The 13927-nt window shown below is 36.6% G+C and overlaps 2 protein-coding genes across 2 annotated transcripts in view; one reads left to right on the plus strand and one right to left on the minus strand.

The window, feature by feature from the left end:
• LOC134531634 (alpha-tocopherol transfer protein-like) overlaps window positions 1-13927 on the minus strand; it is a 288390-nt gene that overhangs the window by 252181 nt on the left and 22282 nt on the right. The gene's annotated exons all lie outside the window — the stretch shown is intronic.
• The window catches only part of LOC134531633 (dynein axonemal intermediate chain 1-like), a 118361-nt gene that overhangs the window by 56775 nt on the left and 47659 nt on the right, over window positions 1-13927 (plus strand). Inside the window, exons 5-6 of the mRNA XM_063367391.1 lie at window positions 10065-10330; window positions 13346-13562. Of these exons, the coding sequence (XP_063223461.1) occupies window positions 10065-10330; window positions 13346-13562 (483 nt within the window). The remainder of the gene's footprint in view (window positions 1-10064; window positions 10331-13345; window positions 13563-13927) is intronic.

Genomic DNA, 13927 nt, shown 5'->3' on the forward strand with positions numbered 1-13927 from the left:
AATTTTATTAATTGAATTTTAATTTTTTTTCATTAAAATCGGATAATAAATTTAAAGATAGCGACCATAACGAAAATTGCAACGGTGATGTCATCTTTCAAAATGGCGGTCATAATCCTAGATGACGTCAGAGGCTATCTCTTAGGAGTTTTAAGCCTCTTTTAGGACTTTCTAGTCGCTGGGATTTTTAAGGACTAAAAACGGGAATTTTTCCCTCGAAAACGGGAATTTTCAATTTATCAAAATGTTTGAGATTTTTTGGCGGAATTTGTTTCCACAAAAATTGAAATTTTGGCGATTTCTGAGGAATTTTGGGCAATTTTTGCCCAATTTTGACTAGTTTTAAGGGTCAAAGGTCAATTTTCATACTTGTTCCGTTACGGTGTGCCCGTTGCGCTCATCCAAGATGGCCGCCGTGACGTCACAATCCAATATGGCGGACACCGGCTCTCGGCTCCACTACCTGCATCCTGATCTCGGACCGTCATCCCTATACTACTAACAATTTATTCATATCAAAAACACACAAGAGAAGCACAACATATTATGAAGCGAATTACAATTAAAGTATGTCGGTTCTCCCCTAAACAAGAGTGACAAATGACAATATCAGCACCATTCCAGAAGTTAGGTCTACCATGCGCATCAAGCGACAGACATCAAAACAAAAACAAAAAAAAAATTAATTTAATTAACAACGTACTTAAATTACTTTAATACAAAAAAACAGTATGTTGGTAAAACATCAAAATTAGTAGAGTGAAAAAAATAAGTTCTTAACTTTAAATTTAAGGAAGTGGCTGTAAGAATTTACAAGTAAAAGAGGATTAAATTTAATCAATAAATTTATTGTGATGTAAATAATGTTAATATTTTTGAAACTGTATATTACATACAATTTTTGATATGGCGCATGAGTTATATTGCTACAATTAAAAATTAAATATACCGAACTAAGCTTTCTGTAACACAAACAAACATGACCTTAAATATTCTACTGACTGTACACCAACTCAAAAATTCTTAAAATTAACATAATAAAGGGCTACACTGGTATTAAAATACAAGATTTACTTACTTTTTTAATCAACCAAACAATTTTTGCAATCCGAGTTTTGTGTGATAGGGAAGGGAGTGCGTTTGAAACACAATCATAAGAACAGTGATGTCAGTTGAAGAAAAAAAAGTCAGTTTTAGGCTTATTTATATTACTTAGCGAGATCAGCCAAACCCATGATATGACCTTTTAGTTCAGGAACCGTCACTACACAATCGGTAAAAAATAAATCCATTGACATAAACAGCTGTTTTGACGCGTTTTTCACACACTGGGTTCGCTGCCAAATGATTTCGGATGGACGAGACTTGCTTGCTCTCTCGGCGACAATGACCACGCGTCCCAGAATGGCCTGCTAGTCCCGCATGCGTTGGCCTGCGCCTCGCTTGCACGAGGCAGTCGGGCTGGCCCGCAGAAGCGCGAGACGACGACCTGATCATCTCAGTCACACACTTTCTTTCCATGACCACTGTCCTTTACGTAAACTTGAATGAAACTTCGGGGAGGCTCGAGGTCGCCGCCTCACGCCCAGTCACGTTCCGCGACCTTCTCCCTTACGTTATACTTGAATATCTTAAACCAATAATATGGGTACAATAAATGGAAAGCCATTTTACTAAAAATAACATCTGAAATTATACTATGAACATATAAACTAAAATACAATACATTTTAATCACATCCAGACAAATGTTCTCAGAGTTTATGGGATGGCGTTGCCAACTTAATGCTAGAATCACTTAAAATTTTGGTGTGCCATATAAGGTTTTCCCTGGAAAGAAATATAAATATATCTAAGAGATAACAATCTGAAATTAAATTTACAAAAATGTTTGGCTTGTGGTGGGAACGCCACAACAATAGCAGATAGTAAAAGTCAAAACTTGTATCCAATATTTCATGTGTGCCACTAAACATGAAGTCAATATACGTTAAATTCTACACTAAAAAACATAAAGGCATACAGCAATTAAAGTTGATTATATTAAATATGATTAGCTACTTGTAGCAGATAGCAAACCGAGTAAATATAGTGCGGCTTGACACTAAAGGATAGATAAGCTCAGGCGAGAAATAACTTTGCTGAAACGTAGCAACAGACGCGTAAGTTCATTAGGACTTCTGATATAGAAAAATTAGCAGATAATGATCCCAGCGAATGGCTTGGAGGATAATCATGACTCACGCAGGGCTCGCAGCCAGACCAATTATTAAAATTTCAATTGGGATGGTGACGATCGAAAAGCAATTAAGACTCCGACTCAAAACCAGTCATTAATCATTATAGCCTTTCTCGCTGCACACCGTGACAGACAAGAAATAAATGTACCAGTTGGCATGACTAATCTCGAGCTACTCTCCCGGATACGCGCTGAGCAACTAGTATCAGATGTTGTCCCCACGTGCACAGAAAGAAACATATTCGACATCCGAATTAAAAACTTGTTCCGCGCAGGCGCTAACATATTACGGGAAGAAGGGGGAGGAAAACAAGATAAGACAGAGTGAGCGAATGAAAGATATGAAAGGGCAGTGGAGGGGAAGAGGCAAAATAAGAGGCGTAGCGACGTCTCCAGCGAAAGTTGTGCAGTTCAATATAACAGAACTGTTTAAGAATAATATTTTTAAAAGCGATTCTATATAGGCCGTTATGATTTTAAGTATAATTAACAGTCAGATTTTAACTCCTGTTTAGTGTGTTGGATGATATATTTTACCTAGAATTAATCACACTTATGTCATTTTTATTTTATGATGTAGACGATTTAAAAAAAATCTTTAATTTATACGTATTTCCATTTTATTAAGTTCATGCTATCGTTTACACTTACACTATCATTTTTTATAAATAAATCTATGTTTAGAATAATTGAATAATATCACTTTATTACAAATGCCTTTTTTATTTGTTTGTTACAATCGCATCTTTATTTAGAATTTCGAGTAAAGATGTCAAATTTTTTATTTATATTTTAGTTGATTCTTAGTCATGCTAAGCATTACTTAAACAAAATTCCGAAATTCTTTTCCACTCCACTCTTTCCACAGGATTGCCTATGTGATATTTCAGAATTAATTATATATGACAATATCTGTTAAACAAATAAAATCAAACCAATCCCGCTTTTTTTACCGCATATGAAAACTCCAAAATAATAATATAACTTACATTTATACTGAAATGAAATGTATCTTGCTTATACTAATTTAGTAGAGTTGGTCGCTTTTTTATTTATTTAATAATTGTTAACCTCTGTTACAAGAGGTGATATTTTTGAGATCATTGAATAAGAGAATGTAGCTTGAGTTATGTTTATTATTCATTTCTGGAATCTGAAATAAATTGATTTGATTAAAATTTATTACTGTTTAATATTGACACCATATTTACAATAATTCACCCCTTAATATGTACCTATAACTTCAGCAAGAAGTAAAAATTAGTTGTTGGATTTTGCACGTTTATAAATATATCGCATAACGTACTTCCTGCTTGAATATCTTCAGAGATACGTTTTTTATAGTAAAAATTTTTCTCCTTTTCACCCCTTTTGCGGTTGAATATAGAAAAATGGTAAAGGTAAAAAAAACACGCTATTATTAGTGTTGAGGTCTGTCTGATAGTAGTCGCCATTAACAAATAATAAATATTATAAATTTTTTTAAATTTCACTCGTCGGGTATGAACCAACGACAGCAAGACCATGTTTTAAGATATTTTTTTAATAAAAATTCTATTTTATTTTACATTTTTTAAATTATACATACTGAAATTTTGGAGAATTTTAAAATATTTTCAAGGTGGTAGCCAATTTGGTTGTCATGAAAAGAACTAAGATGGTTAAATGTTCTAGAATCCATAATGGTGGAATTTCTATAATTAAAGACAGCGGCCCAACTTTCGAAATCAGTAGGTCAAGTTGAAGGTCATCCAATATTGTGGACATTAAATTACAATCCAAGATGGCCTACCCATTAACTGACACCAAACCCTTCACAGTCCACTCAGATGGCCTTCAGTATACTACTTAAATTTTTCTGCAAATAAGTTTTAAGATTATAATGTAATTGTTTTCACGCTACTTGCAAATGAATCACAATCAACCTTCCATCATTAAGATAATTATTTCAATGCAAAATTAAAAAAAATTAATACATAAATTTTTCAAATATATTTAATACATATCCACAGTCTAAATGATTGGATAGATAAAGATTAACAGTTCTAATTTTTTCTCTACAAGTTCCATTTATTACCAATAGCAGTACTGTTTATGGTTTACCGAAGATAGCAACGCCGCAGGAGATATTTTAGAGCTGTAATTTGCGAAGAGAGAAAATATGTATGATCCAGTTACAAACAGATACCTCGACTTCAACAGATATATGAGTGGAATAGAAAGGCATTTAAGATTGTTGCATATAAAAACGGAAATTCGCCGGGCAAGCTTGTCAAATGGAACTTTATAGAGCGTGTTTGAGGTGAATTATAAAGGAACCCTGTAATATTTACATCCTAGGCCAGTATTGACCTTAAAGTTCTTGAAACAATGGTAAAGCGGTTCTGGAAAATGTATTCACATCTGAAGCCATTCAAATTGTTGTTTTTTGCAAAGTTTTTGGCGAAGTTAAGTACCTTTCCTACCGTTACACAAAAAAAAAGACTCGCTGAAGCTCATTGTTTTCCTGCATTTCTGTAAGCAAAGTTATTTACTCTTTCTTGCTGAGTAGATTCTAATAGGGTTTAGTGTCTGGACATACTACAAATATAGTTATTTATTTAACATCGTTTAATTCACAACCACTTAGATGTTTAAACTTATCTACACGACACCATTCTAGGATGACCAGAATATGTTCTTCATTCGATAATGGCCTTCCAGGTCTTCAAAATTACCCTGGAATTGTTATCTCTGCACAAAAAAGGGTTTTCTATAAAAAAAAGTCGACTGTTATCTGAAATATCACAAATCAAACTGCTTAAGCTCAGAATGAAATTACAATTTAATTAGTGTAGAACAATAACATTTTTGAAATATCTTGCATAACACATCTTGATAGATTTGAATCACACATAAAAAATCATAATATTTTTGTCTTATCTTTATGTAATATTTGTATTATTGGTTTTAATATGTCATGGTCAATAGGAATAAACATTTAAATTCTGCCCCTACCCTTTAAATGAGAAGGAAAATATAATGCCAAGCACTGAGCGTGATTCCATACTGGCACCTTGAACGCGCCATTAAGCACCTGGAAATCAGAAAATTTAAAATCTCCTGTTTTGTTACAGAAATGGCAGAATTCTTTAAGTATTGTTAAAAATAGTATAAAAATGAAAAGTTAATTCATGTATTGTACTTTAGATAGGTCTCAAATGTTAGACTGATTATACAGAATGTATCAAAATTCATGTTATAACGCTTGAGGGTAGAAAGCTCTTATTATTTGCAACCATTTTTGCCAATAAACATGTTGCCGGAAACGCGTAGTTAAGCCCCTGTAGCCCCAGAAAGAGTCAGCGTAGGCAACCCGTTGGACTCTGTGCGAGACAGACGATGCTGTGGTGAATTACGTGTTTACGACGCCGAGCAGCGCTTGAGAGGACTGTACGATGTTGAATGCTGACCCCCGCCCCTTTTTACTTCTGTTGGTGGCACCCTCACCACTTTTCTGTCGTTCGTGCCGTGCCATAGCACTGCGCAGCATGACATCGCAGTGTCGCAGTGTGTTTTGATATCACTAGTGGTCTGTCGTTGACTGTTCTGTCGTACAAGCAAACTCGTGGTGTCATTTCTTTCGCTGTGGTTCTGAAAAGGGCGACGTTTTAGTGGAGCTCAATGGAGTACACGTTTAGTGAGTACATGGACATGCTGCTTGTTTACGGAGAAGCTAGACAAATTGGACAAGCCGCCCGTCGTCTGTACGAAGAACGATATCCGGGTCGTAGGATTCCAGCTCACACCATGTTTGCAAGACTTACTCAGCGAATGCATGATACTGGTACATGTGCCGTCACAAGACCAAATGCTGGTGCTCCACGCAGGGTTCGTACTCCCAGTTTTGAAGATGTACTTCAGAGATTTGAGGAGAGTCCGGATACAAGCACAAGGGCAGAAGGTTCCGATATTGACGCTGAAAAAATCGCTGTTTGGCGAGTTCTTCATGAGCAACTCTTGTACCCGTACCACCTTCAACAAGTGCAACACATGGGTCCGGCGGACTATCCTCTTCACATGACCTTTTCTCGTTGGTACATTCGAAGAGTATTGAGGAACCCCGAGTTAGCGGTTTTATTCAGCGATGAAGCCAAGTTCACTCAAGACGCTATTCTCAATTCGCACAACAGTCATGCTTGGAATGCTGTCAATCCGCATGCAACGTGTGTTACAGCTCGCCAGGAACATTTTTAAGTTAATGTGTGGGCCGGTATTGTTGACGGCGTACTCATCGGGCCTTTTTTTCTTCCACCACGACTTACCGGCACCGGATACCTCCACTTCCTTCAGAACGAACTACCAGGTCTTCTTGAAGAGGTTCCATTGCATGTCCGACGTGTGATGTGGTACCAACAATCCGGGGCACCACCTCATTTTTCCCTGCAAGTGCGACAGTATTTAAACCAAACATTTCCAAACCGATGGATTGGACGAGCGGGCCCTGTCGCATGGCCGCCAAGGTCACCGGACCTAACCCCGTTAGATTTCTTTCTGTGGGGTTACGTAAAAGAGCTTATCTACGCTACGCCAGTAGAAACGGTAGAAGAGCTTACACAGCGAATTATTGAAGCCTTCGAAATCATAAGGTCGACTCCACACATGCTCCAGCGTATCCGTGAAAACATGATTCGCCGTTGCCACCTCTGTGTCGCTCAAGGTGGGCGTGTTTTTGAGCCGTTGCTTTAGGCTGTCACGTTGTTAAAACGTATGCAAAAATTTCAATGTTGTGAAACAAAGCCGTAGCTGTGATTGATTTCAGAGTGAAATTAAAATCTGTGCCACGATTTAAAAGGTTATTTCTCTACTCTAACGCCCGCACATCCACAACATAACACTGCACAACGGGTTGCCTATGCTGACTCTTTCTGGGGCTACAGGGGCTTAACTACGCGTTTCCGGCAACTTGTTTATTGGCAAAAATGGTTGCAAATAATAAGAGCTTTCTACCCTCAAGCGTTGTAACATGAATTTTGATACATCCTGTATACATGTATGACATGCATCCAAAATTTTAACTTGTTTTAAAAGGTTTTACTCATAAATATTCCTCCTTACACCTTCTGAATAGAAAAATATTTACAATGTTAAAAAAATTCTGTGAATTTTCACATTTGGTGTTAGTGAATTTTACTTTTTGACATGTAATTTGTAAAATCAAACAGATTTTGAGAATTTTTTACTTATAACTTGTGCAAAAATAATGCTACATCGTGAACTTTCACACCAAATGTAGACTGATATTATAAAAACTCTACATTGGTATAAAGATATACAGTTGTATAAATTCGATTTTTGAAGTTTTACACCCACACGGTAACAATATTACGCATAATTGCATTAACAAACGATTATTACGTTTACATTTTTGTAGTGTAAATTTTTAGAAAAAAGTGCATTTTGTGTACTTTTGCACTAATGTCTCTAGAACAGCAAATTAAGCTACAGGCTTTGGTAAAAATACACAAATGTAAATATATTATTTCAATAACTTCTGTGTTAAATCACACGTTTGGATGTGTATGTGAAAACACACATACCAGTGTTAAATTTATCAAAAACGTTTTCATTACATTGTACACTTACGTCACTGTAAAAGTGTATAAAATGTGTCAAATTAAATTTACAGCGATTAAGGACATGCAAAAATAAATATTATTTTACTATTTATTGGTACTGACAAAAGCCAGTTGCGAAAGTCATCTACCATTTCTTTATGATTGTTTTATGCACAACGGTAGTGAGGTTAAGATGTTTGTCTAATATACAGGTTTTTGTTTCGATCCTCCTCTAGGCCACTCATATTATTTAAATTGATTATTAAAATATCATAAAATAAAAATAATTACATAATACTCAGTACTCAATACCAGCGAAAATCAACAGAAAGTATAATATTTTGGGATGTAATACAAATTATCATGTTCATTGTAAGTATCAATTTAGTATAACATGCAGGAAAATCAGCTGGCAGTTGTGGTAAAGTTGCAAATGCATGTAGTTGTAAATTTATATAACTCGGACTAAAAATACACCAACATCATGGCATAACAAACATTCGCAATTGTAATTTTACACTTAATGTAAGTGGCAGCAGTCTCCACCGATGATAGTGTAATTTTACACCTACACAAATGAGTGTATTTTTACTCTTGTGTTTTAAGTAGAAATACACTAACGCATGTAGGTGAGAAATTACACTATCATCGGTGGAGATTGCTACCACATACAATTTGTGTAAAATCACACAAATTTTCTACAGTGTACCTAATAATGTCAAGAATATAAATTCATATTAAAATTTACATTACATTGCATTACAAAGGTATTCAATATTCTTAGGAACATTTTTACATTGTATTTTAGGCAAAAGTGCCACATTATTTAAACTTAAGAAAATTACAATCAATACTAAAACGTGTCGCATCTATGAAATAATTTATCACAATGCATGGTTCTGAGTCTAATGGCAACGAAGCTACTAACAATGTGTTTAAATCTTCCTGCAGGGAACATTTTCTGGTCGAAGTTTAGCCTTAACAAATTTAGGCACTGTACAACATAGTTCACTGTAAAAGAGGCAAGATAATGCAGGGTAAGACGCGGTGTGACATTGTCACAAGCATGAACGGCCTTGAAGCAAACATTTCTATCTGTGACAACCCAGGGCATGAGCTTCAAGCAGTCACAACGATTAACCAAACACTACTCACTAAAATGTAAAAAATAATATATAACATAGTGGTTGTTTCACAGCCATACAATTTTTTTTGCGATGAAGCTAATAGTTAAAGCTGGAAGTTGTATATGATGATCTAACGGTCAGCTATTCTGTCAGCAATTCTATGATGCATTGAAAACCTTGGATTATGTTATAGACTGATAAACTTAGGAATGCGCTTTTATAAATGTAACAAGGACGCTCAACTCAAACATGCAGACTATTCTTTGAGAAGTTTCAAATGTGCTACAGAATGTCCTGGAAGGTGGGTTGGGCGGGGTTAGTGTAAGTTACTAAATCATGTATGGTTGAAGTTAAAAATTACATTTTTTTTTAAATTGAAAGCGTAGCTTCAAAAATGGTCAAAGATAATAGTGAATAAAATAGTTATTCAGATAACTGTAAGAATTTTTCCATCTTTTCCTTCTCCATTGTCGTTACAATTGAAAACATCCAGTGAGAACCTCCAGTAGGAACCTCCATTGTACCTTATTAGCTACCAAATTAACTGCCGAAAATTGGCAAACACAGATGGCAGCAGCAGTTCTCAGTGGCAGTTTTTCATTTTATCTCACTTGCATTAACACTCACTCAAACACTATAGCACACATTTTTATACACTCGCATACCTGTACACTCTCTTGTACTATTGTAAACGTGTTTCAAATATTTGTGAATCACACAAATTTTTCATCGTTATACCTGTGAAGTTTCACTTAAACAACCGTGATATCAGTGCTCACATAAATTTTTTTTAATTTGCTGTCTTGAGTAACTTATTACATATAAATTATGATTTTGTAATGAAATTGAAAAACTTACCTCTAAATTAATGTTTAGTAGAGTTAGTGATAACACATGAGTAACTTTTAAAATGTCAATTTAATTTCAAATTCCTGTCATTTTAATTTTTTTCCTTTTCAGAACTAAACTGGACTAAATATAATGACAATTATTTTTTGAAATTTTAACTAATTATTTATAATTATTAGTTATCTGGGTTTTTATGTAGCTTATACAAGGACTGTAAAATGCAGTGTACTATGTGTAATAACATTGATTCTAGAGATTTCAGTTTCAAAAGAAGGAGAATCCGAAGGAGGGGAAGAAGAAGGGGAAGGGAAAGGGGAAGAAGAAGGGGATGGGAAAGGGGAAGGGGAAGGAGAAGAAGGAAAAGAAGAAGGAAAAGAAGAAGGAGAAGGGGAAGGAGAAGGAGGAGAAAAAGAAAAAGAAGAAGAAGAAGTACCAGTTGTGACGCCAGTTGAGAGAATAGTAAGAGATAATTTTAATTTCTGGAAGAAGCCAACACAAACACCCAAGAAAGCTTTCAGGGTATGTCAATAATTCCTTTTAATTTTTGTTATTAAATACTAGATCATATAAATGTTAACATGTTTAGGATATTTTATTATATGGTAGTTTGCAGCTTTGTATCTAGAATTCTGAGATCCCATTTAAATGAAAATTATTACAAGTGAAATATAATAATGTTTCGTGATGAAGTTAACTTTCAAAACTGGCCACATTGAAACGGGTTATTTCTCAATCTACATTCAAATAGCAGAGTACAGTTCGCGAAGGCTCTAGCTAAACCGGCCACTCTGTGGAAATAATTTATTTTAACCCACATTATAAGTATTTTTGATTTAACTTTTCTCATACAGTTCTTTGTACATTACTGCTGTGAGCAGGTTATTATAGAATACCAATTTAATTAATAATATTGTTTCCATTGTCATGCTCCATAATTGTAGCACATATATCCATGGTGTAAATATAAACATACATTTTATATAATAAATTTCCGAAACATTAAATTGTTCTTATACTGAGGAAATGCAAATGTTGTAGCAAATATTATTTTCAACGCCAGGCTCTGGAATGAGGAGTCAGCCGCCATTTTGGATGACCTTACCATCAGCAATCTTATAGATAACCTTGACTTGAGGCCCCCACACCCCTCTCCATAACGTTACGCTTTCCATTACGGGCCTCACTCCCCATATAGCATCTTGAATTCTAAATTTTCTCATTCCTCCTACATCAGAGGCATATAGGATGGTGGCAAGTAAAGCATCGGAAGAATAGCGACGAAGAGAGGAAAGTGACATCGCTGTCATCTTGGATGGTATATGTGGGATCCGAACTACTGGCTTCCGAGAGCCGACATCTTATATGGTCATGCAGATAGTTCTTACGTCTCCCATTAGCGTGCTCAAGCGTTGCCATTGAGTCGTTTCCACCACATTTCTTGCCTTTGATGGTGGAATTACGTTTTTAAGAAATATATTTTTTGTATGGATTTATTTAGTTACTTAATAGTTTAAGATGTTTTTTTGTATTTATTTTAATTAGATGTGGTTTATTGTCGTTTTTTATGTCCTGTGGGCTGATAGGCACTGGACGAAAGCCACCGCTTACAGAAAGTTATAGCTGCTACTAGTAACTGAGTCAAGTATAAGCTTTTAAAATATAAAAATTTGGTAATAATTTGTATAACCATAGTTTTTTAGTAATTTTATTTTAAATATATTGTGGTTCGTATTTACATGGACTTAAAATGTTTGGACTCTTGTCAGTAAAAAATGTTTTGGCCTCCCCCTGCTTGTGAAACCTGAATGAGACCCGCAGGCGAACACAACTTATCGCTCTCAGTCAGGCGTCGTGACACTCAAGCAAGTCGCGCGCATATTGCGCGCCTCATGAGAAACAACCAAAACTATCCCAACTCTCCTGAGCGACGATCTTAAATGACTCTACGATTTGGCAAATACCATAATAAAAGGAGAACTTCGTGGAAGTGACCGAAAAAGAATATCTTACAAACTCAATAAAATATACCAACTTCAGTTTGAACAATACGCAGATTTATTTTCCAAGTAACTCACAAAAAAAGTGACATCAATAGTTTCGTCACAAATGGTTATAATTAAAACCCTATAAAAGTATTAACACAATGATGGACACTCATTAGTAAAATTATATAAAATCATACATTGAAAATCTGATTTCTAAAAAGGTCCAGTGAACTCTTTACCAAGTCAACCGATTACGATGAAAATTGGCATTTATGTGTAATTGTTTCCAACTTGAGAGATAGGGTAGTTTTTATTTCGATTAATAGTCTTAATAATTTATAATTAATAATAAACTGATCATCAATGTTGATTGGTGTTTAAGCCCGGGAAAAAGTGGGCACTTCGTCTCCATGACAACGTTGCGTGCTCGAGAGTCGGGAAACCATCGGTGCTATTCGTTTTTTCTTCGGTACATTACAAAGCATTGTATTAAGTTTTTGTCAAAATTAATTAATTTTCATTTTATTTCATTTATTATAACTGTAAATAGGAGATTTGGTCTCATTTTCCCCCCCATAAATACAACCGTGCGAAGCCGGGTCGGGCAGCTAGTAGATTATATAATATTTACAAAATATATAAAAGTAGTATATAAATGGGTATACTGCAGCAGAAGTAGGAGTGTGGATTGGGATTGTCAGCTGCATCTCAGATTTTGACGTCACAGTGGCCATCTTGAATGACCTTGAACTTGAGCTTTGACCATGACCTTCAAAAATTGCCAAAAATTGCCAAAAAGACTCCACTTTTTCCACGCACTTTCAAAAATGTCGTCAAAATTCACCAAAACATCCAGTTTTTAGGGGGAAAATCTACCGAAACATCTCGACTTATCGGGGAAAAAAAAATTCTATTTCGAGGGGAAAATTCCCCTTATGAGGGAACATTTTCCGTTTTAGTCATCAAAAAATATTATAGGTTTGAAATGTCCTCAATGAGACTTACATTCCTCAACTACAAGTCTCCAAAAAAGCTCTGAGGGCATTTGAACTATACTCATAGGTCACCATGTCACCATAAAGAAAAGTGCAATGTTCGAAAGTGTGGCACCCGATACTAAGATGGCGGGCATGAAGTCATACATAATTCAAAATCGTGGACATAACATCGAAATTTAAGATGGCGAAATGTTCCAGAAAACAAAATTGTGGAAATCGATATGGCAGAAATTACTAGAAAACGAAATGGCGGACATGACATAGTTCAATGAGGCGGAATATGAGTGGCGGCCGGGGTCAAGGTCAGCCAAGATTGCTGCCGGATCGAGATGAAGTTCACAGGTAGAGTTCAGGGTCATTGAAGTTGGCTACTGTATCACAATCCAATATGGCCGGAACCGGACCAAAATGATGGAAACGACTTATTAAACGAAATTATTCAGATTATGCTTGTGATGTTGAGTGGGGCGATTACAATTGGAATGACTTCGAGGCTGGTATTAAAACAGGAGCAGAGTGTGAGTAATGTAAGTTGTGCCGGACCGCGGCAGGACGCCAGCACACAGGCGGCGGAGGAGGACAAGCTGCGCCTGTCCGGCCACGTGGCGCTGGCCGCCATGAGCGACCTGTACGCCGCCGACGCCAGGGCGCAGCGCGGCGAGGCGCCCCAGGAGCCAGAGCGCGTGGCCGCCGAGGAGCGCATGCTGCTGGCCTGCCGCGTGCTCGAGAGGATGGTGGTGGGCAACCTGGGCGTGCAGACGGCTCTGGGTGGGTGCCACTTCCTCTGCGCAACCACACTTTCAGGAGTCAATCTATATACTGTATAGAAGTCGCCAGCCCAGGTTAACATTTATAATACGGTTTTGAGGTAGTTGGTTAATTCACCGCCGCAATCGCCACCATCTCTAGGGCATCGACTTGTGGTGGTCCCTAGCGGACAAGTGTCTAACTCTTCAAACACCCCTTCCCCCTCCCGTTGAACGACCTCGAGCTGCAGTGAATGATGGTTGGGGGGTGCGGGGAATGACAGCGGGCGACAGTGCTGCGCTCTAACGTGTAAATAACAACCTAAGACGATATGGCAGCGCCCTGCAGCGGTGAAGTTCCCAAGCTGCTCATCATACGCTCCTGAA

Source organism: Bacillus rossius, chromosome 5, assembly GCF_032445375.1.
Source record: "Bacillus rossius redtenbacheri isolate Brsri chromosome 5, Brsri_v3, whole genome shotgun sequence".
In the NCBI taxonomy this organism is placed as follows: domain Eukaryota; kingdom Metazoa; phylum Arthropoda; class Insecta; order Phasmatodea; family Bacillidae; genus Bacillus; species Bacillus rossius.